Raw genomic sequence first — 26,963 nt, 5'->3', positions numbered from 1 at the left:
TGGTGGTGGTAGGAATATTTTTCAGGGATGTTTGGAAGTTAATTTTCTCCATGTTTAGGTAAAAACAAATCCAGCGTATAATAGTGCTCAACAGTAATGGAGCGACGATACTCGGGGTTTTTTTTATATTCAAAAGTAATGGACTAATGAATTCAACGAGGTTGTTAGATAGTGCTCAATAAAAAGAGCTGATAATACTTGTTTATTGTTATATAAACATGCTCACATCCCGCTGCTACAAATAGCCACTTGTTTCAATCAAACAACAGATATCATCAGGCAGCGACTTGACTATTCAAAAGTTCAATGAATAATGGATTTTTATTTTAGGTAGGAACTCTTTAGAAGTTGGAGTTAAAAAACTTAAAACACAGGACTTTAATTAAATAAAAAAGTAAAAAGGGAGAGGCAATTTAAATAAAGTTAAAAGATTACAATGGGGAGAGAGTGATTGAGAAGAGAAAAAAAAAGGAATAGAGACAGAAATAGAGAAAGAAAATATAGAGAAAACAAAATAGAGAGAAAAAGAAGAGAGAAAATATATATATATATATACATATACACACATATATACATATATACACACATACACATATATATATATATATATATACATATATATATATATATATATATATATACATATACACACATACACATATACATATATATATATATATGATATGGAGAAGAAAAGAAAAAAGAAATAAATGGTTATAATAAAGAGAATAAGAACTAGAAGGAAAAGGAAAGAATAATGAGATCTAGTTAAATAGAGAAAGAGAGAAAGTAAGAATTTGACAGTATATAGAAAAAGAAAAAGAAAAAAGAAAAAGAAAAAATCTGCGTGTTTTTTTTTTCTCTTCTCAATCACTCTCTCCCCATTGTAATCTTTTAACTTTATTTAAATTGCCTCTCCCTTTTTACTTTTTTATTTAATTAAAGTCCTGTGTTTTAAGTTTTTTAACTCCAACTTCTAAAGAGTTCCTACCTAAAATAAAAATCCATTATTCATTGAACTTTTGAATAGTCAAGTCGCTGCCTGATGATATCTGTTGTTTGATTGAAACAAGTGGCTATTTGTAGCAGCGGGATGTGAGCATGTTTATATAACAATAAACAAGTATTATCAGCTCTTTTTATTGAGCACTATCTAACAACCTCGTTGAATTCATTAGTCCATTACTTTTGAATATAAAAAAAACCCCGAGTATATATATATATATATATATATATATATATATATATATATATATAATTTTTTCTATAATAATTTTTAAATACCTACAGACAACTAGTGTTTTATCCTTTCCAGAATCATCAGTGTCACAATTATCGCCAATCGGGAGATTCGAACCCAGTCACAAAACCATCTCTGACTCCATTAGCAAGGAACAAACCCACACGGCCAATTTTAATGCATGTAAGTTTAAGTGACCGATTTTCATTTCAACTGTAACGTGCTCAATCGAGTTCTTAAAGGGGCCGACATAATTATTACTATAATAATAATAATAATAATAATAATATATATATATATATATATATATATATATATATATATATATATATATATATATATATATATATATATATATCTTCTATAATATAAAGCTGAACGTCTGTGTGTGTCTGGTCACGAATAGGCTCCTATATGGTTGACTATTATAGAAAACTGGTCACATATAATAATAGAAGATGTATCGAGACACAGGAATGGGTATGTTTCATCTGGCATAATGATGATTCATTAAAATTGTGGGGTCTGCGTACGTGTCTGGTCCACAAAGTATGGAAATAAAAAATTTTAAAATTAAAAAAAAACGTTTACAAGTGTTTTTGATATAGATGTACATAATAATACTTTGATAAGTATGTTTTAACTTAAAAAGGGGTGGTATAATAAAATTGTGGGGTCTGCGTTCGCGCCTGGCCTCCATAGAATGGAAATAGGCACAAACTTTAATAAAGACTTTTCATATCTATCTGCATAAGCATACTTTGATAATTATGTTTCAGTTTGAAGAAATATGGTATAATAAAATTATGGGGTGTTCGTTCGCGCCTGACCTCCATAGAATGGAAATATGTCACAAAGTTTAACAAGGTTTTTTAATATAGATCTACAGAATATTGTGATAAGTGTTTCAGTGTGAACATGTATGGTATAATAAATTATGGGGTTTATCTATTTTATTTTTACTTTCATCATATTTTACTTTGGTTTTGATACCCCCAAATTCGAAGCTATCTCTTTACAACCCTTCCTTTTGTGCCAGTTGACACGGTTAAGATTCGGATTAAAAATTGTTATAAAAATAAATACAATTTAGGCGCGCAGTATGATTATGATTATGTTGGCACGTGAAAAATAAAAAATAACTCCCACGCAAATTCTGGCGTGGCCTTATATATTAAATCGACTCAAAACGAGCGGACATAGTACAGAGCACCCCACGTGATGTTTCCGTCCAATGGGATTTCTCCAAGGACATTTTTCTAAACTTTTATTCTTAAGCTCGCTGGGAGCCGGTCCAAATAGTATTTAAGCACACACAAACATCAAATCTCTCTCTCAACTGCATTCTCATTCGGACGTTCCACGCGTATTACTATCACTCTTCGATTTTCACCGCTCCGCGCGCTTCATACAATTTCACAGGCGAACATTACCTATTGCCTCTCTTAACATGTTTTAACATATGAACAGTTCAACAAAAAAAAGACATTCTCCTTTTTTTTATACGAACACTTACAAAGGACTTCTGAACTCATTATAAAAAGAATTATATTTTATTTGTTAATGGTTGGTTTCTGTGAATAAACTTCCGTTTGTTTTGCATGTAAGTCTTCTTCTTTTTATTTTTATTTATTTGTGGAGGAAGTTAGTTCCTAAAAAGGCCTGACGACCCCCACACTTTTCATAACCTATCATACTTTCATAAATCAGAATCCATTTTCTGTAGACTGTTTTTGAACCCAGTCAATGACGGGTACTTTTGCTAATATATATATATATATATATATATATATATATATATATATATATATATATATATATATATATATATATATATATAATGGAGGATTTTAAACATAAATAACAAGTTGATGCTACCTTTATATATATGTGAGCAGAGGGACGCTTGATTTGTTTAATAGGAAATCAACCTTTTGATGTTATTTAATGCTGAAAAACGATACTTATCATAAACTACTGAACACAATGGAGAGAGATTATAGATTCCTACCTTTCCCAATAGTATCAGAGGATAAATGATTATAATAGAAGCGATTCCATAGTCTGAAATACTATCCATTAGGCTAATGAGGTTAATTATGCATCTCATAATTTATTCTTGAGTACATCATTCAAGGATCTATTAAAATAGTACAATATTCTGGGAAGGTTTACAGTTGAGCTTCTAGAAAGTTAATTAATAAATGTCCATTTGACGAAAATAGCCAACCTTACTCTTCCTCTTCTCCCCTGCCCACAAATCCCTTTCTCATCAGTCTTCTTTTGGTCACGTGTATCAACAATGAACTAGACTTGTTGATATTCAGAATGCAGCTTAGACAGTCCGGGTATCCTCTGACTGAAACAAAGACAACAACTATTAAAGTTAATCCTAATCAAATACTGAACTGAGTTTCATGAAACAAACATTGAAATCGATTGATCATAATTCATTCGTGGGCTTCAATGGACAGCAGGAGAAGTTAACAGTGACTGCCTGCTGTCCTTTCCTTCTAAAGAGATAATGGATACCCTGTGACACAATGGGGAGTTTCTAGAGTTCAAACATTAATTTCATCCTGAATTTGACTAAAAAGACAAAACTTGACTGGGTACATTATGGGTACACTCAATACCCCATAACATGGGCAAACATTTTCTCATCTAGTGGGTACTTGGTTGGTTGTTTTGTTTTATGGTATATCAATCCTTTGCATGTTATTTAATGCCGACAATTTTGGAAAAAGTTGCTATGCTTGAAGTTATTTATATCTTCAAATATTTATTCATAGAGTTTGGTTTAGTTGTTTTGCTTCATGGCATATCAACCCATTTCAGGTTATTTAATACCGAATCCAGTAATTTTGGAAAAAGTATTTATATTTTCAAATATTTATTCATTAAGGCTGTTTGGTTTAGTCATTTTATATATGACTTTGTGGAAATGATTGAGCTTTGTAAAGGGTAAAGAAAAAACATCAATATTTGATGCAGTTAAAGTCAAGAAGCCAATATCCTCAGACAGCCTGATCTGGTAGCACCAGTGGTGGATACTTAGATTCTCAACAATGGATATCGCTGTAGTCTATGTAGTCGATTATACCATGTTCGAATTCTATCAAATCTATTGTGGTTATAAAGCACAGTAGTCTGTGTGGGGGAGGGAAGATGAGGAAGCGGAAAGGAGAGGGGAGAGAGTAGAATGGAGAGGGGAGAGAGTAGAATGGAGAGGAAAAAGTGAGAAAGGGAAGAGGTGGAGAATTGTGTGTGTATGTGTGTGTATGTGTGTGTGTGTGTGTGTGTCCAGCTAACAGTCAAAACCTACACAACACACAACCACAAAGTTGATATATTCTTTTTTAGCACTGCCTCGAAAATGAGGACAGTTTTTCTTTATAATATTCATTCTTTTGGAGGTTAACAGGAACACAATTAGTTGCAAGGGAGATTGTTGGTATTTAAAGCAATTTTTTTCATTGGCATTCGGTGTGAAATTATACTTTTGGCTTTAATAATAAGTGATTTTCTAGAAAATAAAAAACTTCTAACAAGTTGCTAGCAGATGAAGTAATACCACTACCACTACCTGTAATTCCACTACATTTCTTGTGTCTCTAATGTTTACAAGTATCACAAGTAATTGAATTGCATCCCACTCCTTTTCCACAAACTGAATAGGTGAAATTTCTTCTTTCTGGAGCTTTCCAATAGTCCAACCACTGATCATTTTCATAATCAAACACATCTGTGACAATCATGATTTATTTTCTCACACGAATCAATGTTTTTGCTAAGTGATTTGACCACACACTGACCAATCAGTTTGCAGGACACATTAATTCCTTGTCTCCTAAGGAACTTCTTTAGCCCCTTCAGGAATCACAATCAGTCACTAGAAAGAACCCCGGAAGCATTGAATAAAGACATCCTCCACTTCTCTCTCTCCCTCTCCTGTCCGGGTCCACTGGACACTCCAAACAATTCTTATCATAATACATTAACTGTTATTGTTTTTGGATCCTTTCTGATACCAGAGACAATAGATACCCTAGAAAAGCTTGCATGCAAGATCAGAAGATTATAACTAAGCAAGGCTGTGCAATCTCCATGTTTTTGAACATTGCTCAGATTCAGTGGCAAGGAAAAATCAAAGATAACAGGAAGTAATGCTAATATAAGCAGAGAGAAACTGATGTCATTTCACTGATTTCTTTCTCTTAGACTAGTTACCTTACCAAGTCTAGAGAGTCTAGTATGTCTCACTATTTCATCCATAATTAAATAGAAGGAAAATGAAACCATGTTTTACTGAAAAGTATTAAAGAAAGTGACTCTACAGTTATTTACATTTTCAAACTTTGAAGCATACAGTGAAGAAGTTGGTTCATGGCATAATCAGGACAGCATTAGATCTTTCCACATCACTGACTAAATATGTATGTTAGATATTTGAAGTAGGTAAGTTAATTAGTAGATATATCAGATGGTGCATAGTTTTGGAGATCAAGGATTATGATACCTCAATCCACAAGAAAAGTCATATATCTTAAGTTGACAGAATTCTAGGATATTTCAGTCGAATGTGGTTAGCTAACAGTAATGTAATTAATTGTAAGGTGATTAGAGATATATGGTGTTAATTTACTTCTATCACAAACATCAGCTCTGAACTAAACTGCTATCTTGTCAAAGGAAACTATAATAACCGAAACAAGCAAAAGGGAGATCACTCTAAACAGAATTGCTTTTATCTATAGACAAAAGGAGACAAATCAACAGCCTAACTCCACTTTCTATAATTTTTGATACAGAAATTCATATTGTACCAATAATTAATTTACATTAACTCTGGACACCCTTTTGTAGGAATAAAATTCTTAAACGACATATAGGCAATTGTATTTCCATCCCGCAAGTAAATTTTCACCGATATCCGTTATTGCCAAGTGTCAAACACATTCTTTTATTGAGAATAAAACATGTATAAATACATTTGAAGCCAAAACTGCAACGCGAAATTTTTTTATAAAATAAACAGGTTCTTATTTTTAAAGAAATATATTTCGGAGTAAAACTCCTTTATCAATCTTTTTTTTTTTCTCTTCTTCCATGACATGATGTAGTGGGAGATAGTTCGATGAAGAGTCCATGTGATGTTGTTAACTGCGGTTTTTTTATGAAGCCGGATAGGTGACGCATGGTCGCGCATTTTGAAAATTTGGGTGGTTATTTTTGTGTATATCCGTTCGAAGCGTTGAGTGAAATTTGAAGAATAAAACATGTATAAATACATTTGAAGCCAAAACTGCAAATGTATTTATACATGTTTTATTCTTCAAATTTCACTCAACGCTTCGAACGGATATACACAAAAATAACCACCAACATTCTTTTATATTTTGTAGTAGTGACAAAAACACAACAGGGCCCTATTTCTCCTTTGGTAAGCTTGTAAGTATAGACAATATGCTTATATATTGCTTCCATTCCGCATATGACTCTTCATTTACCAAAACAGGTGGGTGTTTTGTGAAAGAAGCCGCTCTTTTTTTAAATGTGTTCCAGCATATACTGAACAAGACAGTTTCTTATCACACAAAAGAAGACAGCGTTTGCTACCAATATTAATTTACTTCTATCACAAAGAGAATACCTTTTATCTAGACAAGAGGAGATAACTCAACAGTCTTAACTTAGCTTAACATATGGCTCAATAAATTTTCATTATTTGGATGTCATGTTGTCGAATTAATTACCTTCTTTATTATAAGAAACGAACGTCTGATGACCTTTGATCTCAGCTACATCATAGCAACAGATTCGGAGGTGCACATGTCTGTCTGTATGATATTATGCTTAACCTTTCAGATCCTGGCAGAACTGGGGTGCTTAATTTATACATGATCCTTTATCACTAATAAAAGATCTCATTGTGTCCCCTGGATAGGGAGAACGATTCTGAAGGACTAGTAAATCTGCAAGCCAGTGTTTCCATCTGTAATCACAAGACTGATTAGTCTCTCTAGAGTAGTTTTAATAACCCGTGGCACTGAGCAATCTACTAAACATTTCATTAATTTGAATCTTGCTATGTCTAGTCACACTGATAAGTAACAGAGACGATGATACACGTGTCTCTGGATAACTAAATTATTTACATATACTCCTGGAGCACTTTAGTGGAGGATATGCTAGTTTCCACTGAGCATAAAAACAATACTCTCCAGTAAAAAGAATTGGGCATTTTTGGTTATCAGTATCATAAAAATGTAAATTTAAATAAGGTGTTCCAGTATCAGTTTTTCAGCTTTGAATCTGTCTATTTCTATGCCTCGCCACATTATATAAGGTAGGATTAGAGGTTAGGAAAGCAACACCTTACATTCCCTCACATGAGTTTTGAGCCACTGTAAGGTAAGTGTGCTTTCGCCTCCTACTGTCTGGGTCTAACTGCATAAGGAGAAGTAATGCATCAGCGTCTTAGCAACTTGTGTTCGTCATTATTCTTCTACACCATCATGATGTTTGCAGTCGCTTTGATCAAACACCAATAATTTCAGTTGTGAGGGTGAGGCTCAGCTCCTGGCTTCAGAGATTGTATTATGATCGATAAAAGAATGAATGTTATGAATGGGTTACCAATTAGCAAGTGCTAACTTAGTAAAAGGATTTTGTGAATGAAAAGAAGAAAACATGAGTTAATAAACAAAATATATTGATATACAAACAATTTTACAGAAATGTAAAATATACTTTGAAAGACCAAATTTTGTTGAAAAGTTTTAAAGTTCTTGAATAAGAATTAGACAAAAGCGTCAGAAATTTTGTTTTCAAGTTCCATTGTGTGTGGGTGTATGTTTATCTTTTAGGTGGCTGAGTTATCACTGTAGACATAAATTTGTTACTTTTTGGGTTTAAAACGATTTTACTTGGGTGAAAAATATATAGTTAACACGTTCTTGTGAAACCCCTAACTTGCTTTTTGAAGTAACAAGAAGAGCATATCAAAATGAACTGTAGAAAGAAAGAGAATGTCTATTCAAGCCATTCATTTTTTGATATTTGTTCCAATCACATCTCGATGTAAAAGTCCTACACGCTGATGCCGTTTTAGAACAACTGACTTTATTAACGACGCCCTCTTCCAGAAGAAAGAAAGAGGTGAGAAGGAAAATAGGAGTAAGTCGAATAAAGAAAGAAAAAAAAGAGGTAGCTTATATCAGCTCGTTAAATTTTCTATGCCAGATTCGCACATTAATTCATAATTTACCACAAGGGGAATCTGTCTGCCTCCAAATTATGCTTATTAAAAGCAGTCTGTAAAGTATGGAAATAGGAAAAAAGAGAGAGAGAGAGAGAGAGAGGGGGGGGGAGAGAGAGAGAGTGCGTATATGTATCTATATATTAATAGGATGGCGTGTGTGTTGTTATTTATTTTGTGTGTCATGCTTATATCTGAATGGATGTCGTTTAATTGTTATGGATTTCCGTTTCTTATAATAAATAATTTTACCAAGAATTCTTCATAAGTTTTGGTTTCAGTTTCGATTCAAGCTGATGCACCGAAGTCATATGAATATATTTTTTTATTTTTGGAATCGCAACTTTATAATATATAAAAATCGATAGAACATTAACGCTAAAATAATATATACGAAATCTGCAAGAATTAAAATATATTTAAGCATACTCGTCCCTGCTAGCTTAGATAAATACTTTTGCGGTTTTAACAAAAGAGCTACAATAATATCAGAGCATCTCCATTTACGCTGAACATCTGCAGAATTCCAACATATGAATTAGTCTCCTGTGGAATTTTCACAGGTCCCTCTATTATGTATTAATGTTTTTAGAAATTGAAATTGTTTGTTAACATTTTGGAAATAATTGTGAGCTAATATTAATTTTTATTCATATAATGATATAAAAATAAAATCAAACAAAAGTAGGAAGTTAAATAACAAGAGTGGTTAGTAACAAAAAGCAAACAGAACGTAGCTTTATAAAAAGTATTATGGCTTCTTTATTAGTTGTTCTGCAAGTGCCGAAGTAAAGATCTTTCATAAGTCTGTTATACGTTTTATAGTCGGACGTCTACTAGGGAGGGCTGAATAGAATAGTTGTTGATAAGGTACTGAGGCAGGTTGGCTGATGAGTATCTGTTATATAAAGGTCAGTTGTCTGTATGTTTGTATGCCCAGCTAAAAGTCTAAAACTACTAAACAAAGATCCATAAAGTTAGTATATTCTGGATCAGTCTTGTCCCAGATGAGTAATATCTAAAATTTAGAAAAATTATTTATTCACTGAGTGTCAACCGGATCGGGTTTCATGAAGGAGAGGGGGGGGGGGTGGAAAGAAAATTCTGACTAATTCCCCAATGAATCAATTATATAAAGAAATAGAGTTGTCTGTGTGTCCTGATAGAGAAGAATGGGCAGAGGAGAAAGAGGAGATGGTGAGAGGGAAGGGAAAATGGGATGGGGTTGGAAGAAAAACAGATAAAGAGAGGTAGAGTAAGACAAATTTTAAAAGAAATATGTTAAATTTTTGCCCTGGGTACTGCCGGGTAGTCCGTGACCCGCATCTTTTGCATCCAGAGTTTTTTTCTTTTTCTGTCATATTTACCTGTTCGCTTATTTTATTATGAAACTTTCCACATTTACATCTGGCAATATAATGAATGCAAAAATATATTGCTCATAATTCACATCCGATATATGGCCTTGCTTCCAAATTCCTATGCTTTCCATTCTTCAGTTTGGTTCACTCTGGCAAAATTCAATATATTATAATAATGTTTTATTATTTCCTGATTTTATTTTAGCATAAAATTGTTTCTTTAATTTTTACTCAACATTTAATTGCATACACCAGTTTTGAAATATTAAATCTTTTGAAACTTTTGAAAAATATATTTGATATTCTATTTTACCGTTCACATTGGAATATTTTTCTTGATGCAACCGCCATACTGAATATGCTGTGTTATTATGTTTGGATGGCGAGGTTATTCAAGTTATTCAAAAGTTTTCACTTAGTAATACCATTGAAGCTCAGGGAGGAGCAGGTGCTAGTATAATTGCCAGAGTTAAGAGTGGATGGAAAAAATTCAGAGAACTTCTACCATTATTAATCAGAAGAGTGTTGCCACTGTTAAACAAAAGAAGAGTCGATCAGGTATAGTGTGATGACGTATGGAAGTGAAACTTGACCAATTAGGGTTAAGGACATGCATTCCATGGAAAGAAATAATATGAAAATGATACGATGAATGTGTAGTATGAGTCTTAAAAACAGACTTAGATGATCGGATGACATGAAGCGGTTTTGGGTTAGGGTTAGGATTAGTAACTGTTGAAGAATTGAGGAATTAACAGGGTTAATTAGCAGAGGTAGAAAAGCATGAGAGGATGTGATAAGAATAGATCTGAGAGTAAGATGAATAAATAACAACCTGGGCAGAGATAGACTAGTTTTTAAAGCCGCCCAATATGTAAACATGTAAAACAAACATTAAACGAAGGATGATGATGATGATGATGATGATGATGATGATGATGATGTGGATAACTCAAAGTTGGAATATTAAGTGAAAAAGCCCACGATTGTAACAGAGAGCATATGAGCGTGTGTGAAAATATCAGCAGCAATCAAAGGATAGATGGCTAGCAAAGGTATTAGTAGCAGCAGTGTTTGAGTACATTAGAAAGTGTGTGTGTCAGAAGAAAAGAGACAAAAAGGACAGTACATGGTTGAGAAGAAGAAATATGCACAACGGGCAAGATGGATATATAGTAACCCTGTGGTAGTCGCATGGTAGCCCCATGGTGGTGTTATGAGACTTTTAAGCTGGTGTCAGGACGGTGGGGTTTTGCTGACAAAATGAATAGTAAAAAAAAAAAAAAGAACACAAGAGGCAGATTTTGCTAAAACAAAATAAAAAGGCTGAGTCGGATTTATTTGTTGTTTGTTTGTTCCTTTGCAATGATACAAGATGGCACGGGGGTTCGAAAGAAGTTTAAACTGTAACGAACATAATTTGATCATGATGGCCACGTTACATGATGAAGAAATGGTAATAATAATAGAATGGTTGAATTTGCACACACATACACAAATACATACATATGGAAAAATATAAATGAATGTAGAAAAAATATATATATAGTTTTAAATTCCTTTATTTCAACATTTCAACAAACATTATTGGCTACATATGTGTATACATGTTTCAGCTGTGTGTTATTTTATTTTTTTTTTTGAAATGCAACTTCCTTAAACCAAAGTCATATGATTAACTGAAAATGGCAATTCTTTCAATATAAATAAATTACGATTTAAGCCTTCAGTTTATTGTAAGACTTTGGTCTGAGGCAGTTGCATTTCAAAAGAAATTTCAACTGAAAGATGTATGCACATATGTAGGCAAAAATGTTTGTTTAAATAAATTAATTTATACTATAATACTGCACTACTTGTTATTGAGCACCTTTTTATAACCACCAGAGTTTCATTGGATTCACATCTAAGAAAACTATTTAACATCTTCTTGCAAGGCGATGGGATGGAGCGGGGAATCTTGTCTCAGTGACTTCCTTTGCGTGGGTGGAATGAAGAGAGGTTAGGATGGGTTGCCTATTTCGACTTGGTTTTCAATCGTTGCTGCTCAACGGGTGTGGGTTGGGGAATGGGGTGTCTGCTTGACTAATACATACATTTATTATGACATAAACTTGATATATAGGGGATTTGAACCTGTGGAATAAATTTGATTTGGTGTTTAGCCGGTAAAAATATCTGCTAAGGGGTTAAAATTTTAAAAAAATGGAACTCAGCAGGCGTAAGTTTACAAAGCGTATTATTTCTACACACGCACACACATAGATTTATATGCTTAACGACCTGAATTTTTAAGGTTTGGCTATGCATATGTATTTAGCTCAAGTGATAACTGATATTGCTGGAAAGCTATATTTTCTTGTTTTGATTCTAGCTGATGGCATCCAAGTCATACTTTTTTTTTAAACTTTTAAAAATTACTATATATTAGGTACAATATAATAATCAATAGAGTATTGGCTCTATTATAATAAACACAAAATCTGCAAAAATTAAATATCATATTTAAGTATATTTTATGACCATGCAACACCAGATGGCTTGCTAGTATGTGTGTGTATATATATATATATATATATATATATATATATATATATATATATATATATATATATCACAAAAAAGAGATCGTATAAGGGGCATAATAAAACATGATACATAAAAGGGGGTAAAAATCACAGGCATAAACTAAAGAGTTTATGTTAATAGTCTGTAAACACAATCGAAATAGACACGATTTGCCATGACAAACAATTTATAATGATATGCATGGGCGGTATAAAGTAAATATGACCTATTTGATATTATCTAGACACGAGCTGTCATCCATAAAAGAAAAACTACGTGAAATTCAGGACTCATCTAAATGAGACCAGAAGTGAGATCTGATGACATGGTGGTCAGAGATGTGAAAACCATGTAAACGTGTAGAGCTAGGTGGAACATGTCTGCTTGGCTGCCATAAAGAAGAAAAGCCTTGTTTTGAATTTTGCAGATGTGTCGAAAGGCTTTTTTTATACTTCCGAATGGAAGAATTCATTCTCTTGTTGCTCAGTATAAAAAAGAATAAGTGAACCTTAGCTTGACTTTCACAATCTCGTAGATTTCACTTCTCTTAATTTACGTTTTACTCCTCACATTCTATGAGTAATGTTTCTGACTAAGGGAAAAGAATTGCTGTTTTCTGGGTTGAAATCTATCCATCTAAAATTTATCGTTGGTTAGTTTTCGACCTTGAAATAGTATTTTTTTTTTTAGCTCCTTACATCAGGAGGCTTCATGTCTTGTCTAGAGCGATTTCCATTAAAAAAAATTCAGAAGTGATAACTGAAGTATAGTTCAAGGAAAATAACTTTTAAATCTTCTGAATTTACACCTTTAACTCACTTTATACAAGTTTCTCGTGATACAAAACTGCTTCAGACATCTTGGACAAGATGTTCTTCCCACACCAACTTTAAAGTCCATCTTTTCTAATATTTTCTAACTTTTTTATATTTATAAATATTTTCTTCTTTTTCTGTCTACCGTACTTGCTAACCCTATCAACTACTCAAACTCTGTTTACCCTGTTATGTGATTGGTTATAGTCGGGAGCTGCAGGTTGGTAGAGGTAGTCTTGTAGAAAAAAACAACCAAAGACAACATTCTGGAAATAAAGTTTACCTGACTTCATTTTATAAACTGTTAAAAATAAGATCTTCTGGAAAGCAGACATTATCAAAAAGATTAAATTTTAATTACATAACAAAAGCCGGTGGGTTTAAAAAAACAACAACAACAAAACAACTGAATATAGCGAACCCATCATTAAGAGTTGAGAAAAAAATTGATGTCAACTGTTAAAAAAAGTTCCATGTCGCTGTGAGTTGAAGGGACATTTGCAATCCAACTAACTTAGATACGGAAGGAGGGGGGGATATATAAGCAATACACCAAAATACAGCCGACACAAAATGCTTTATTGGATGATTAATCAATTTCTCAGGATCATAAGCTTACACAGAAAGAAAATAGTGTATCAAAGTGTAACTGCTAAAACACGATCTTAGGTATAACCTTACACTACAGTAGTGAAGCCCGGATTTGAAAGCTTTGAAGTGCCACTCCAGAGTATTTTTTTTATGGAAATCACTCCAGATAAAGCATGAAGCCACTTGATGTAAGTATAAAGAGCTAACAAAAATGAAATGATTACCATAAAAACAGTAAATGCTTATTGACTTTAGTCTTGTAAAAAACAACGCTATATGTAGGAGGAACACAGTCAGCAGGTTGCGTTCCATAAGCTTGCGGTTCTTTGAAAGAAGCTACTGGAATAGGGAACTGTATTTCATCGAAGTATCAAAACAGCAAATTAATGGGACCACTAAACCAACAAGTCGAATAAGTTGGAACAAAGGAAGCAAGGAATAGATCAGACAATTCTGGGGAAAACATACTATAATAATATTTATACAAAGACCGAGATTAGCAACATCACATCCGTGAGAGAGAGAATATAGTTGATAGAGATTTGTTGAGCTAGAGAATAACCTTAAGTGTGAGAAAGTGTTTAGAGTGATAGTGAGAACTGATGAGAAGCAGAAAGAGCAATGGATCAAATGGATGAACTCCAAGAAAGATTTGATAAAGAAGAAAGACCAAGAAGGTTCAGAGTCGATTTCTCAAGAACAGAGTCATCCATCAGAATCTCAGGAAGAATACCATTACTCCCAAATGCACTTTCATCTAGAATAATAATATCTGTCAGTGTCCCAGCTACAGGTCAAATAAGACTTATTGTTTTGTTTGAAGATTATTTATAAAATACCTACGAAATAGGTTAATATATAAATATTGTTTATGTTAAAGATAGACCATTATCAAATGAAAAAAATGCTATTACTTAGACTTAGAAACTCCTGCATCTTGTGGCGCACGAGACAGTCAAAGTATACCATCGTTCTTGGTCTGAAGCCAGATTCATAACGCCCTTCCATCTTCTTCTTTGAGATCAAATCTCTCTCAATTGTTTGCTTTCAGTTAATTTTTGATTTTGCTCTTCTTCTTTTATATCAGGTGTCCATTTAAACAATTTGGGTCAATCTTAGGGCATGTCCTTGTTTGTAGATTATTGATGATACTATCTATTGGTTAGTGCAGTCTCTGTTTTTTTGGGGGTGGTAGTTTGATTGCTCCATTTGATCCCTAGAATCTTTCTAAGTCACTTGGAATCAAACATATCTAATTTCCTCTCTTGGCTGATTTTGAAATGCCAAGTGTCACTTCCATATAGTAGTGTGGCCAGACGTTGTTGTTATAAAATCTTTAGATCTGAGGGTGAATTTTTTATTTTTTTTCCATGTCTTTTATAGCTGATTAAATGCTACTTAAGCCTTACTTATCCTCTATTGCAGCTCGTAGTCCATACTGCTTCCCTTGTTTATGCAGCTTCCTAAGTAGGTGAAGTTGTCAACTATAGCTGTTTCTTTTTGGTTGATAAAGGCGTTTGTGTGTCTCAGAAAGCATGTTCAGTTTTATTAGCATATATATGATATAGAGATCAATGCCTCCTGTTTCAGCTTTCTTTCTGTTTATCTGTTTTAAGACATTTCTTTATAATATTAAGAACCTGAAACAAAGGCTATCCATATAAGATAATTATTTTTTATTGACAACTTAAGATAATAAAATGTAAAGAATTCATTAATATGCGAATGTTCAAAGAGCCCAAAGACGGTCTGGTGAAAGAAGAATATCTGCAAGGCGTAGCCTTGTTTGTTTCAGGCAGTACCGTTTGCATTCTCGTGTGGGCAAATGGAATAGGTATAAATATGTGCATGTATATCTGTTTTGTGAGTAAGAGAGTACATGTGGAACTGTATACGTTTAGCAGTGTGTACATGCTTTAACTATGTTTAGTAATTAGCAAAGTCTCATACTGTGTATGCTGAGGGTCTTTTGCCCCAAAGGGACTAGATATAGTGCATATACGTTGTCGCTGGAAGAACATATGAAAGAGATAGAAAAATTCTGTTTGGCCTTTTTACACTACACACAAAATTAGGAAGTGTAGTGCTGTATGTGGTAGTCACTAACTTGTAAGCGTGTGAATCGGCATCCACCAATTCATAATCAGGATCTATCAATTTTTAAGACCAAAGCTGCAGGTGCAGGAATCTCTAGAAATCGAAAGTAGTAGAGTATCTGCAGGACCGTTAAAGATAAATTTAATAAGATCGCTGATTAACAGAAGGGTGTCACCAAATCACATCTTCACATACATAAAATAAAAATATAGAAATAACTCCGGAAAATAACAACATTTGATAAAGAACTCAAGATCGCTGTATTAATATGAAATAACATTTATTTACGTGTTAGAAAAATTAGCTCAAAGCGTACCAGTGTAAGTGTTTTCTTGTCATAAAGGATTAGCTAAATGAGGATTTCGTGAGAACAGCATGGTGTTTAAAATTACTGATTTTTATGAACCGAGTGTTACTGTTACACGTGGCTCGAAGATAATGTGATTATTTTCTGGAGGAAAAAACAGTCATTAATCATGAGCACGAAAATGTGTATGTGTTCATCACATGAGAATAGTAATTCGAAATAAAATTTGCTTAGGAAGAAGAATTAAATTCTCATTCGATGTGGTAATTTTCCATGGCAAGTAGTAAAAAGAAGAATTAATTTTTGTTTGATATGGTAACTTTCCATGATAAGAATTAAGGTACATATTTCACGGCATTCTCGGTGAAGATGTTTTACGTCTGAATAGATGGAGTCCGGCATATGTATTGAGTACGGGCAGTGGTGATGCTTACTTGTAAAACTGAACTGTTTGAATTTTGGTGCTTAAATCCTTATATAGAGGTGTTTTCAAACATTCCAGCCTATTTGCTGTATCACTACGCGCGGAACACAGCATAGTTCCTTTATTCCATGTGTGTGGATGGTCAAATGGCAACATTATGTGCTTACGCGTTCTGATACACGTGGGTGTTGAAACGGTGATTTTTATAAAAATGTCTTTGCCAAAGATTTATTCCGGCCATATGTAGCAGTCGCTACAGAAGTAAATATCTCTTATGATGATTGGCTGAAAGAAACTGCTGATTTGAGCTTTTCTTGAATTGGGTGTCAAAACATAAAAATAACATTCATTGCCGCTGCTTCGAATATATTTGGAAGTTTGATATGTGTGCTTTTTTTTAAGTGTATTACTTCTGATTACCAGCATATCTTATTATATTTTAAAAAGCAAGGCTATTTGTTTTCTTTAGTTTATCTGTATTAAGATATTTTCTTTTATAAGATTAAGAACTTGAAATAAAACATTCGGCCTTAAATACCACAAAAGGGTTGATATACTCTTAAGTAGGTGTTTGTTTCTGTCGGGGATACATCTTCGACTGTCAGTTCGACAATGACTTTATTGCTTGACTTGGGTGAGGTATTGTTTGGTCCTAGAAGGTCCAGGTCCACATTCCCAGCATTTACTTTCTCTCTAAAATGGAGTTTATTGCTAATCGCATGTAGCTAGCTCAACCGAGGAATGCTGACAGGGCTGCTCAGACATTTTTGTAGGCTAGAATATGTTTATCCTAGTACACTGGCTTTTCAAAGAACACTTGACGGTGTGTTTAACCTCCAACCATAAACTGAAATAATAATAAGCAGTAGTACATACAGTCCAAATCCAGATGAAGTCCACGTGATCATAACAATAACAATAATAGACAACATGACAGTCACAATTTAGAATTTAAAATTCTTATGGAATTTCATTCAATAAGTTTATGGGTTGTTATTTTTCCTGCTTTATAATTTAATAATGTAAAAATAAAAATAAAAAAATTTGCAAGGCGTTTTAAATATTTAAAATACTGTAAAATAAAAAGAATTTCGTTTCATTTACTCCGCACTTAAAAACTCCATATTCAATATATTTTCATGCATCTTTTTATATTGCTATTTATTTGTAATTATTATTTTCTGACTATTAAAGAAAAATATAGTTAAAATGGCCCGTCCCGTAACAAAATAATCAAATACTCAATAAGTTAATTGATTTCGTTTCAGTTCATATTTTTATTTTTTGTTGTTCCAAATTTTATATAGACCCACGCGCGGATCTCAAAAAACAAGTTCAGACATGACGGCGCTTATGTCTTCTTCAAACGGCATTCTTTTTATCGCTGAACGATTTTAATTCCTAAAACAAGGACCGATTTAAAAAAAAAAAAGTTCCTTTGTGCTTATCAGACATTTAATGAAATGAGATGATTCTTTAATATTTACTTATTTAACTTTGTTAAGACAATGTTTAATAATTTACTGAGATGATTTGTTTTGAAAAAAAGTTATTTAGCTCTGACGAACGAACTCGGAGAAGAGGAAGAAGAATCAATCGACTTTATTAACAATATAATAATAATAATAAATAGTAATTGTAAAAAGAGAAAAAAAAAGTTTAAAAGGAAGGTCTTACTTTACATAGAACGCCATGACTGTGTTTGGATATACTTTGATTGTTGATTGTTTGGAATTTTAACCCAGAAAAACTGAACATTATTTAAAACAAAAAATCGAGATGGCAGAAGATTTATTTTCAAAAAAACTTCCCGTTGTGATGAGATCCTCAGATCGGGACGAAAGGTTTGTAACCAAACTAATGGCAATTATAACCATGTAAAAAGTGGAATGTTTGAAAATGTTTGGCTTTAAAGTTAAATAATTATTTTCGAATAAGATTCATTTATAATTGACGATGCCGGTTCTTAAAAAAAGAAAGAAAAAAAAAAAAACATGCAAATTCGAACCTTCAAACATGTCCACTCGATTGGAAACAAGTTTTTAAATTTAAAAATTCACTTATTTTTAAATTAAATTTTTTTTTTATAAAAGTTATCGTATTCTATATTTTTGTTTTAACTTATGATTTCTTGAGACAAATGATTGTTTTATTTGTTTTACACTTTTTATTCAACAATTTTACAAACATTAACATATTTCTATTTAAATTCCTCTTATTGTCCGTTTCATTCATAATTTGAATGCTTCAAACTTCTTGCATTTCTTTTAGCGCGTATCAATGAAATGTACGTTACTTACTACTTGTAAAAGAAACTTAAAAAAAAACAAACAAACTGCCAAAACAAAGACCCTCCGCGTAAATTAGAATTCGAGTTTGAAAATTCGGTAACATTTAATTCACAATGTCAGTGCAAGAATACTATAAAAGGTGTGGGAGCATTTGTTACAATAACCAACAAGACAAAAAAAAAGGAGGGAGGGGGTGAAAAATGTATTTATGCATCTATGTTACCGTGTTCTTATTTTTTCAATCAAGTTAAATTCAAGGGTTGGTATTACTGTACACATAGATACGAAAAAGTTGTCAAAAAACAAATATATAACAAATAAATGTTATCAAAGGCAAGATAAGTTACTTTTCTATCTAACTGGATAATTTTTTAAAGTTTTTATTTAATGTAACATGTTTATCAGCTCGAAAAACATACAATGTTTACCGATGTATTCGAAAATTGCAAATGGCGGGGCGACACTCTCTGGTAAACATGGTAAGCTTGGGAAAACGAGTTAAAACTAAAAAAAATACACAAAATACTGTTAAAAACCCACTGAATATATGTCAGCCTATGTCATGGTAACATATATTGAGCGAGTTTCTAACAATATTTTTGTTAGTTTTTAGTTTTAACTCATTTTCCCAAGCTTACCGTGTTTACCAGAGTGCCCACTGCCCCGCCATTTGCAATTTTCGAATTCATCGGTAAACCCTGTATGTTTTTCGAGCTGAATAAACATGTTACATTAAATAAAAAAAACTAAAAAATTATCCAGTTAGGTAGAAAAGTAACTTATCTTGCCTTTGATAACATTTATTTGTTATATATTTGTTTTTTTTGTTTTTTTTGACAACTTTTTCGAATCTGTGTACGGTAATACAAACTCGCGTTATTATTTATAAACTTATTAATATGGGGAGAGGGAATTGTGAACTATTCTGTACTTTCACTTCACAATTTAATTTAAAAAAAAAAAAAGGTACTAATGCAGAGAGTGATCCACGCTATTTTTTAATCGTATTTCCACGTTTAATTAGTTTTGATTTTTCCCCTCCCCATGTTAAGAATGGCTTTTTAAATAATAACGTTATTATTTCAGCACGGATCACTCTGCACGAGTACCTAAAAAAAGTAACCGTAAAAAATTGAATTTAACTTGAAAATCCTATCTAAAAAAAAAAAAAAAAGGGGGGGGTTGTATTACTGTACACATAGATTCGAAAAAGTTGTCAAAAAACAAATATATAACATGTTATCAAAAGCAAGATAAGTTACTTTTCTACCAAACTGGATATATTTTTCGTGTTTTTATTCAATGTAACATGTTTATTCCGCTCAAAACATAGTGTTTACCGATGTATTGGAAAATTCAAGATGGCGTCTGATTCTCTCTTTAACACGGTAAGTTTGGGAAAAGGTGTTATAAATAAAAACCCAGATAAAATACTGTTAAAAACTCGCTCAATATATGTTACCGTGACATAGGTTGACATATATTCGGCGGGTTTTTAATAGTATTTTGTATAGTTTTTTATTTATAACACCTTTTCCCAAACCTACCGTGTTAAAAAGAGAATCAGACGCCATCTTGAATTTTCCAATACATCGGTAAACACTGTATGTTTTTCAAGCTGAATAGATATGTTACATTGAATAAAAACACGAAAAAATATCCAGTTTGGTAGAAAAGTAACTTATCTTGCCTTTGATAACATTTATTTGTTATATATTTGTTTTTTGACAACTTTTTCGAATCTGTGTACAGTAATACAAACCCTACGGAATTTAAACTGAAGTGTTTTTTTTTTTTTTTTGTTTTTTTTTTTTTACCACTAATCATAACTAAACTTAAAATATATTACTAATATATTTTAAGTTAGTGCTAATGCACTTACTGATCCGCGCTATTTTTTAAATCGTATTTCCAAGTTCAATTAAAGTTTTGATGTTTTTTTTTATTCAATTGTAAGGTTAAAGTACACTGTAAAGAATAGGTACAAGACACCTTCCCCTCCCATGTTAAGAATGGCTTTCTAAATAACGTTATTTCAGCACGGATCAATAAGTGCATAAGTACCTTTTAGGTTTAGTTATGTTATGATTAGAGGGTACTAGTGCAGAGAGTGATCCGGACGTAAATAATAACGTTATTATTTAAAAAGCCATTCTTAACATGGGGAGGGTGTTTTGAACCTATTCTATACTTCAACCTTACAATTGAATAATAATAAAAAAACATAAAACTTTAATTAAACTTGGAAATACGATTTAAAAAATAGCGCGGAGAGCACTCTCCGCACTAGCACCGATTAGAGTATGAAAAAAAAAAAGGTTACTTGTTCTGTTCCACGTTATGTGGTTCACAACAGAGTAATCATTTCACGTTAAAGTGAATCATCATTTTAAAGTCTGAAATATTTTATTTACTATTATATTATTTATATTTTATTTATCTGTGTACTGTTAAATAGAGAAGTAATCAACCATCTCAGCAAAAATAACCTTAGTAACACGCAATATGGTTTCCGTTCTGCTAGATCTACAACAGCTTTGCTTACAGTTATATCTCATAGGATTAGCGAATCTCTCGACTGTGGCTACCTTTCTAGAGCAATTATTCTTGACATATCAAAGGCCTTTGATAGAGTATGGCATAAAGGTTTACTTCACAAGATCTCCATCTACGGTATAGCTGGAAATGTCTTCTCAATTATTAAATCATTTCTCTCTGATAATTCATAAGAGTAGTGATTGATGAGCAGAAATCAGAAGCTCGCAGTATTAATGCTGGAGTCCCTCAGGGCTCCATCCTGGGCCCAACTCTCTTCCTAATCTATAGGTACCTCCAAACTGTTGTGTACTACGTCATCATTCTAAACAAAAAAAAAACACAACGTCATCAATTCGTGTGTTTATTGTAATTTCTACGGAAGAGCATTAGCACTATAAAATTTATTTGCAAATAACGTTATTTTACTATCGTTATTATTTTAGAACGGTAAAATAAGTGGATAAGTTCAAAAAGTAATTTCTCATATATTACGAAAAACAACTAGTCCATGTTAATGATTTGAAGATATAAGAAAAAAGCTCGCAAAGAATTCAAAATTTATGCATTAAACGATAAATTTATCAGAAATTTCTGAATAAATAAAATATACAATAAAAAAATGAACAATAAAATGTATAAAAAATAATATAAGACTTTTTGTAAAGCAAATAGATTTTTAATAACGAACTAGACAGACGATAAAATTAATTTTAACCTGTTCTGTTGATACATTATCTACAAATGCTTGTCCTTACAGGCTTCCGTATATTTTTGAAAAAAAAAAAAAGCGCAAATTTTGATTTCAACCTCTGTCATTTTAAATAATCAAATGGAAACGAATTTTTTTTTTTTTCTTTTTTTTTTGGTCGATTTTTCTTTTGCAATTTTTGTTATCTCAAGAGTCGTATATTATATTATATGAATATATTTTTAATATTGGAAACCTGTTTTATAAAAAATCGGTTTAAACTTCATATCGCGTAATATTTGAATTTAATTATTAAATGATATTAAATTTTAATATCATTTAAAGCTTTTTAAAAATAATTATTTTTTAGAATTCGTTTTTTTTTTTTTTTTTGTAATTCAAATAATTATGTTACCGAGAAAAAAAAATCAAGAAAAATTGTTCATTTTATTTTTTTTAACATAATATTAATGATTTTATGTCCAATTTTATTTACAATTTTGAGGTAAGTGAAAAAAAATTATCGGATTTTATATATATATATATATAACTATTTTTTTTTATTTATTTGATCTTTCCAGCTTTAAAAAATGTTGAAATTTTTATCGACCTATATTTATTTTTATCAGTTTTCGTAACATGAAATATAGGGAGGGGGATAGAACACGTAAAAAAAAACCTCTAATATATTTAACGAAACCTACTTTTAATATGTAAGTTTATTTAATAATGAATAAATATCGAAAATTTCACGTAAGTATGACTATTAGTTGATTTTTGCTAGATTTTTAAAACATAGGTGTGTCAACGGCTTAAAACACATTACTACATAGGAACGTTGTTTTAATGCGTCGATAATGTAAACACGATTTTTGTCTCGCATTTTCATTATTTTTGTAAGCTGTAGAAAATTTAAAAAAATATTAGTTTATTTGAAGCTTTTTTAAATAGTAAAAAAAGTTAGGATGATAATAAATTAATTACAGTTACATCGTGTTACATACGGGGGGGGGGGGCTAAAACTGTGGCGCGCGTTGGAGGTACCTACTAATCTACATTAATGATCTTCCAAATCACATCCTTACATCATTCGTAGACATTTATGCTGATTACACTACTATCTATGGTAGCACATCTAAGATCGTAAACGACCAAGTTCTCTCCGATTCTCTCTCCTCTGATCTTGAGCAAAGTGGTACAATGGGGGAAAGAGGTGGCTTTTAAAAAAATTTTTTTTTTTAATGCATCTAAAACCAAGCTTTTATCTTTACATCATAAACGCTTTGATCCCCATCTGGCATCAATTGAAATGAATGGCTCTCGTCCTCATGTTTTGACAAGCTTCTGGGCTTGACCTTTAAACTCCTGATCTTAAATGGAACACATACATTAAATCCGTTGCCAAGCCCGCTGGAAAAATGGTGGGATCCTTCTATCGATCCAGTACATACTTCACTGCTGATTCAATTCTCTATAGAGGTACGTCCTAGGATGGAGTACTGTTGCCACATTTGGGCAGGAGTTGCTAGAAAGGACTTGTCCTGCCTTGATAGAGTTCAAAATAGACTTTGTAGCCTCGTAAGGATTCCTTTTCTCTTCCCTGCAACCTCTTTCTCACAGAAGAGATGTTGCGAGTTTGTCTCTGCTTTATCGTTATTTTCATGGCAAGTGCTCGACTGAGCTCCAATCTATGCCCCCCCCCCTCGCCAAACTTTCAGAAGAAACACCCGTCTAGCAGGAAAACACTATCAATAATTTTCCCCACTCTTTATCTGTGCCTAAACCTAAACATAGATTCCATGGACAAAGCTTTCTTAGAACTGCACGCCTGTGGAATTCTTCCGTTTTTCTGCTTTCCAGCTGACTTCAAGTCTAACCTAAACAAGTTTTTGATGAGCCATTCCATATAATTTAACAAATTTACCGAATTTCCATTACTAACGATTAGTATATTATCCAATTTCTACTGTACACTCTTACCCTTATCCTCGAGTGGCGTCTTGGCCTTGATAAGTGGCGATACCTATATATAAAAAAAAAAAAAGTTAGATTTCCATTGACAGTGATGGGGACAAAGAGTAAAAATTTATTTAAAAAAAAAAAATGCTTGTTTAATTCTTGTTTCCGATTAATTTTTATTTCCTCAACACCTAGCACCTTATTATAAAATAACTTTGTGCTCATGCATTTATTGTATCGCACTATTTTTGTAAATAAGTACTTTCATGTTTTACAATCTCTTTTTTAAATTATTATTAAATTGTTAGGTGAAAGTATAGAATACTTACAAAACACCCTTCCCTCATGTTTAAAATGGCTTTCTGGGTACCCGGCTTTCTAAATATTTCAACACGGGACGATAAGTTACATATGTCATAAGTATAACTTTATTATTTGATATAAATTGTAGGGTACTTGTACAGAATTTAAACTGAAGTGTTTTTTTTTTTTTTTTTTTTTAACCCTAATCATAAGTTTTTAGCCAAAATCAATATAGTTAGATTCAAATTCTCTAGAAATGCCAGTTTTAGGTCTGTACATATGAGCAAATGTTTGAATAAATAAAAAGTAATCACAAAACTTTAGAATTTTGGGAGCACTTTTCCAGTTTTCAAATTATTAAAAAAACAAATATCTTATACTGAAAATAGGTTTGCTTGGTACCAACCCAATTAATTTTGTCCAGAATCCTGTATCTTTTTCCTGTTAATTTTGCGATGGGAATTTAGTTCTGTGAAGTTCTAGGAGGTCCACCTTCCTGGGCTTTGCCTTCTCTATTTGAGAAGGGGGTTAATTTATTGCTAACCGCCTGAAGCGCCCTTAACGGGGAATGTAAACGGGGCTGTCCATGCATTTTTTTTGTAAGGCAGTGCCCTTCCTCATACTGATTTCAATCCCACTTTCCGACCTTGGTATCTAAATCCTTGCAGTGAGAGAGAACTAAACAACGTTTTTTTGCGAACATTCTATTCATTAAATAAAAGTTGCAATTCTATCCGTAAATTCAAATTTCGTTTTTACTAGTGAGTTAGCTTTAAAATGACTTTGATTTTGAGTAGTGCTTCTTCGGTGCGCATTTTCTTGTGTAAAGACGGATATTGTTGAATGTTTTGTAATCCATAATTATTGACTTGTGATTCTTCACTATAAAAAGTTAACATTAAGTTAATCGTAGCTTCTTTAACTCCATGTTTCTTCCCATACCTCAATTGTTTTCTCTCATTGAATAATTTCATAATCCTCCATATTGGATGTTTTCCTTTGCTTTATAAAACTATTTACATATTCTCACACAAGGCATCCTGCACTTTTTTTTTTTTTTAGCTTTTTTTACAAGAAATTCACCATTTATCAAAACCCGAAGGCCACTTGAGGATAAGGGTTAATAGTGTACGGGAGTCATCGGGACAACAGCATAGTAATCGTTATTGGTGGGAATTTGGTATACTTTGATTATTTAAGGAGACAGCTCAAACAATAGTGGGGCAGATTGCTGAAACAATCTTTCACATACAATGTATCACTAAGTTCAAGATTCTTATAGAATATTGAGATAACCTGCCCCACTAAAGAACTTGTTTGCATTGGACTTGAAGACGACCATATTGTAGTCAGTTAGAAAGTAGGCTAGCGGAACAGTTCCACGGCGGGCAATTCATGGAATCCACATTTAGATTTAGGGACAGGTAGTTGGGAGAATTGTTGATAGTGATTATAGATAGACGATTGCTTTTTGTGAAAGTTTGGCAAAAGGGATCATAGATTGCAGCTCGGACGAGCACTTGCCATGGAATTAACAATAGAGCAGAGACAAGTTCGCAACGTCTCTTCTCTAGGGGAAAAAGGTTGCAAAGAAGAGAAAATTGCATCACCTACCAGGTTCCGAAGCTGGTTTGGAACTCTATCAAGACAGGATAGGGTGCTCCGAAACCTGACACTGATGTTGTTGCTGTCTGAGGTATACTTCTGTTCAGTTCTAGGAGGTTCACCCTCCTACGTTTGCCCTTCTCTCTGAAAAGGGGTTTATTATTAATCGTTTGAGGCACTCATACCTGGGCATACCAACGGGAATAATCAGGCAGTTTTGAGGGGGATACTTACAGAATTTGAATCAAGCTGTTTGTTTTTTTTGTTTTTTTTTTTGTTTTTTTTTTTATAGCCTAATCTGAGTTTTAGGTTTAATTTAGCAAAAATCAGTTTTGCTCAGTTCGAATTTTCTAGTAGCATCATCTTTTTTTTTTTTTTTTCTAGGCCAGAGTGTGCTGGCTTTTCAAAATCACATCTGGCCTTGTGTTTAACCTCCTAGAGAGGAGGTAAATATATTCACACAAAGCAAAATCAACAGCTGACATGCTGATTGTAATTTCACACAGAATCAGCAAATCTATTAATGATGGCGTCATTTCCAGAGCGATAGCTCCTGATACATCAAAGACATTTGATAGAATTTGGCTTAAAGATTTCGTAAAAAAGTGAGTGCATTAATGTGAAATTCTGTTATTAAAAGCATTTTTTTTTTCTTGTAAAATACCAAACTTGACTTTTGTGTTTGAAACTTAAGCATTTTCAAATTTAAGATGCATCAGAATTCACAAAAATTAATTTCTTGGATTTGCTTTTAAGCTTAAATTACCTTGCTCAAAATTACATGAATTTTGCTTTCAGAGGGATTTTATTTTTGAAAAACTTTTGAATGGTTATGTGCGGTTTATGTTCATTTCATGTGTGAAAAGCAAAGTAAAAATCTGCAGATATCTAATCTTTTACTTGTTAGAAGATAGC

At 32.5% G+C, this 26,963-nt stretch overlaps 1 protein-coding gene across 2 annotated transcripts in view; it reads left to right on the top strand.

Moving 5' to 3' along the window:
- The window catches only part of LOC145256147 (spindle assembly abnormal protein 6 homolog), a 205,561-nt gene that overhangs the window by 30,553 nt on the left and 148,045 nt on the right, over positions 1-26,963 (top strand). Inside the window, exon 1 of one of the 2 annotated variants that reach the window (XM_080114732.1) lies at positions 18,305-18,508. The exons of the other annotated variant lie outside the window; for it this stretch is intronic. Coding sequence (XP_079970858.1) covers positions 18,444-18,508 — 65 coding nt within the window. The 5' untranslated portion in view covers positions 18,305-18,443. Of the gene's footprint in view, positions 1-18,304; positions 18,509-26,963 lie in introns of those variants that run through there. 2 annotated transcript variants of the gene reach the window in all.

This window comes from Euprymna scolopes, chromosome 3, assembly GCF_053919585.1.
Source record: "Euprymna scolopes isolate OS-2025 chromosome 3, ASM5391958v1, whole genome shotgun sequence".
NCBI lineage: Eukaryota > Metazoa > Mollusca > Cephalopoda > Sepiida > Sepiolidae > Euprymna > Euprymna scolopes.
The sequence above is the reverse complement of the archived record's forward strand: the minus strand, read 5'-3'. Positions and strand labels throughout refer to the sequence as shown.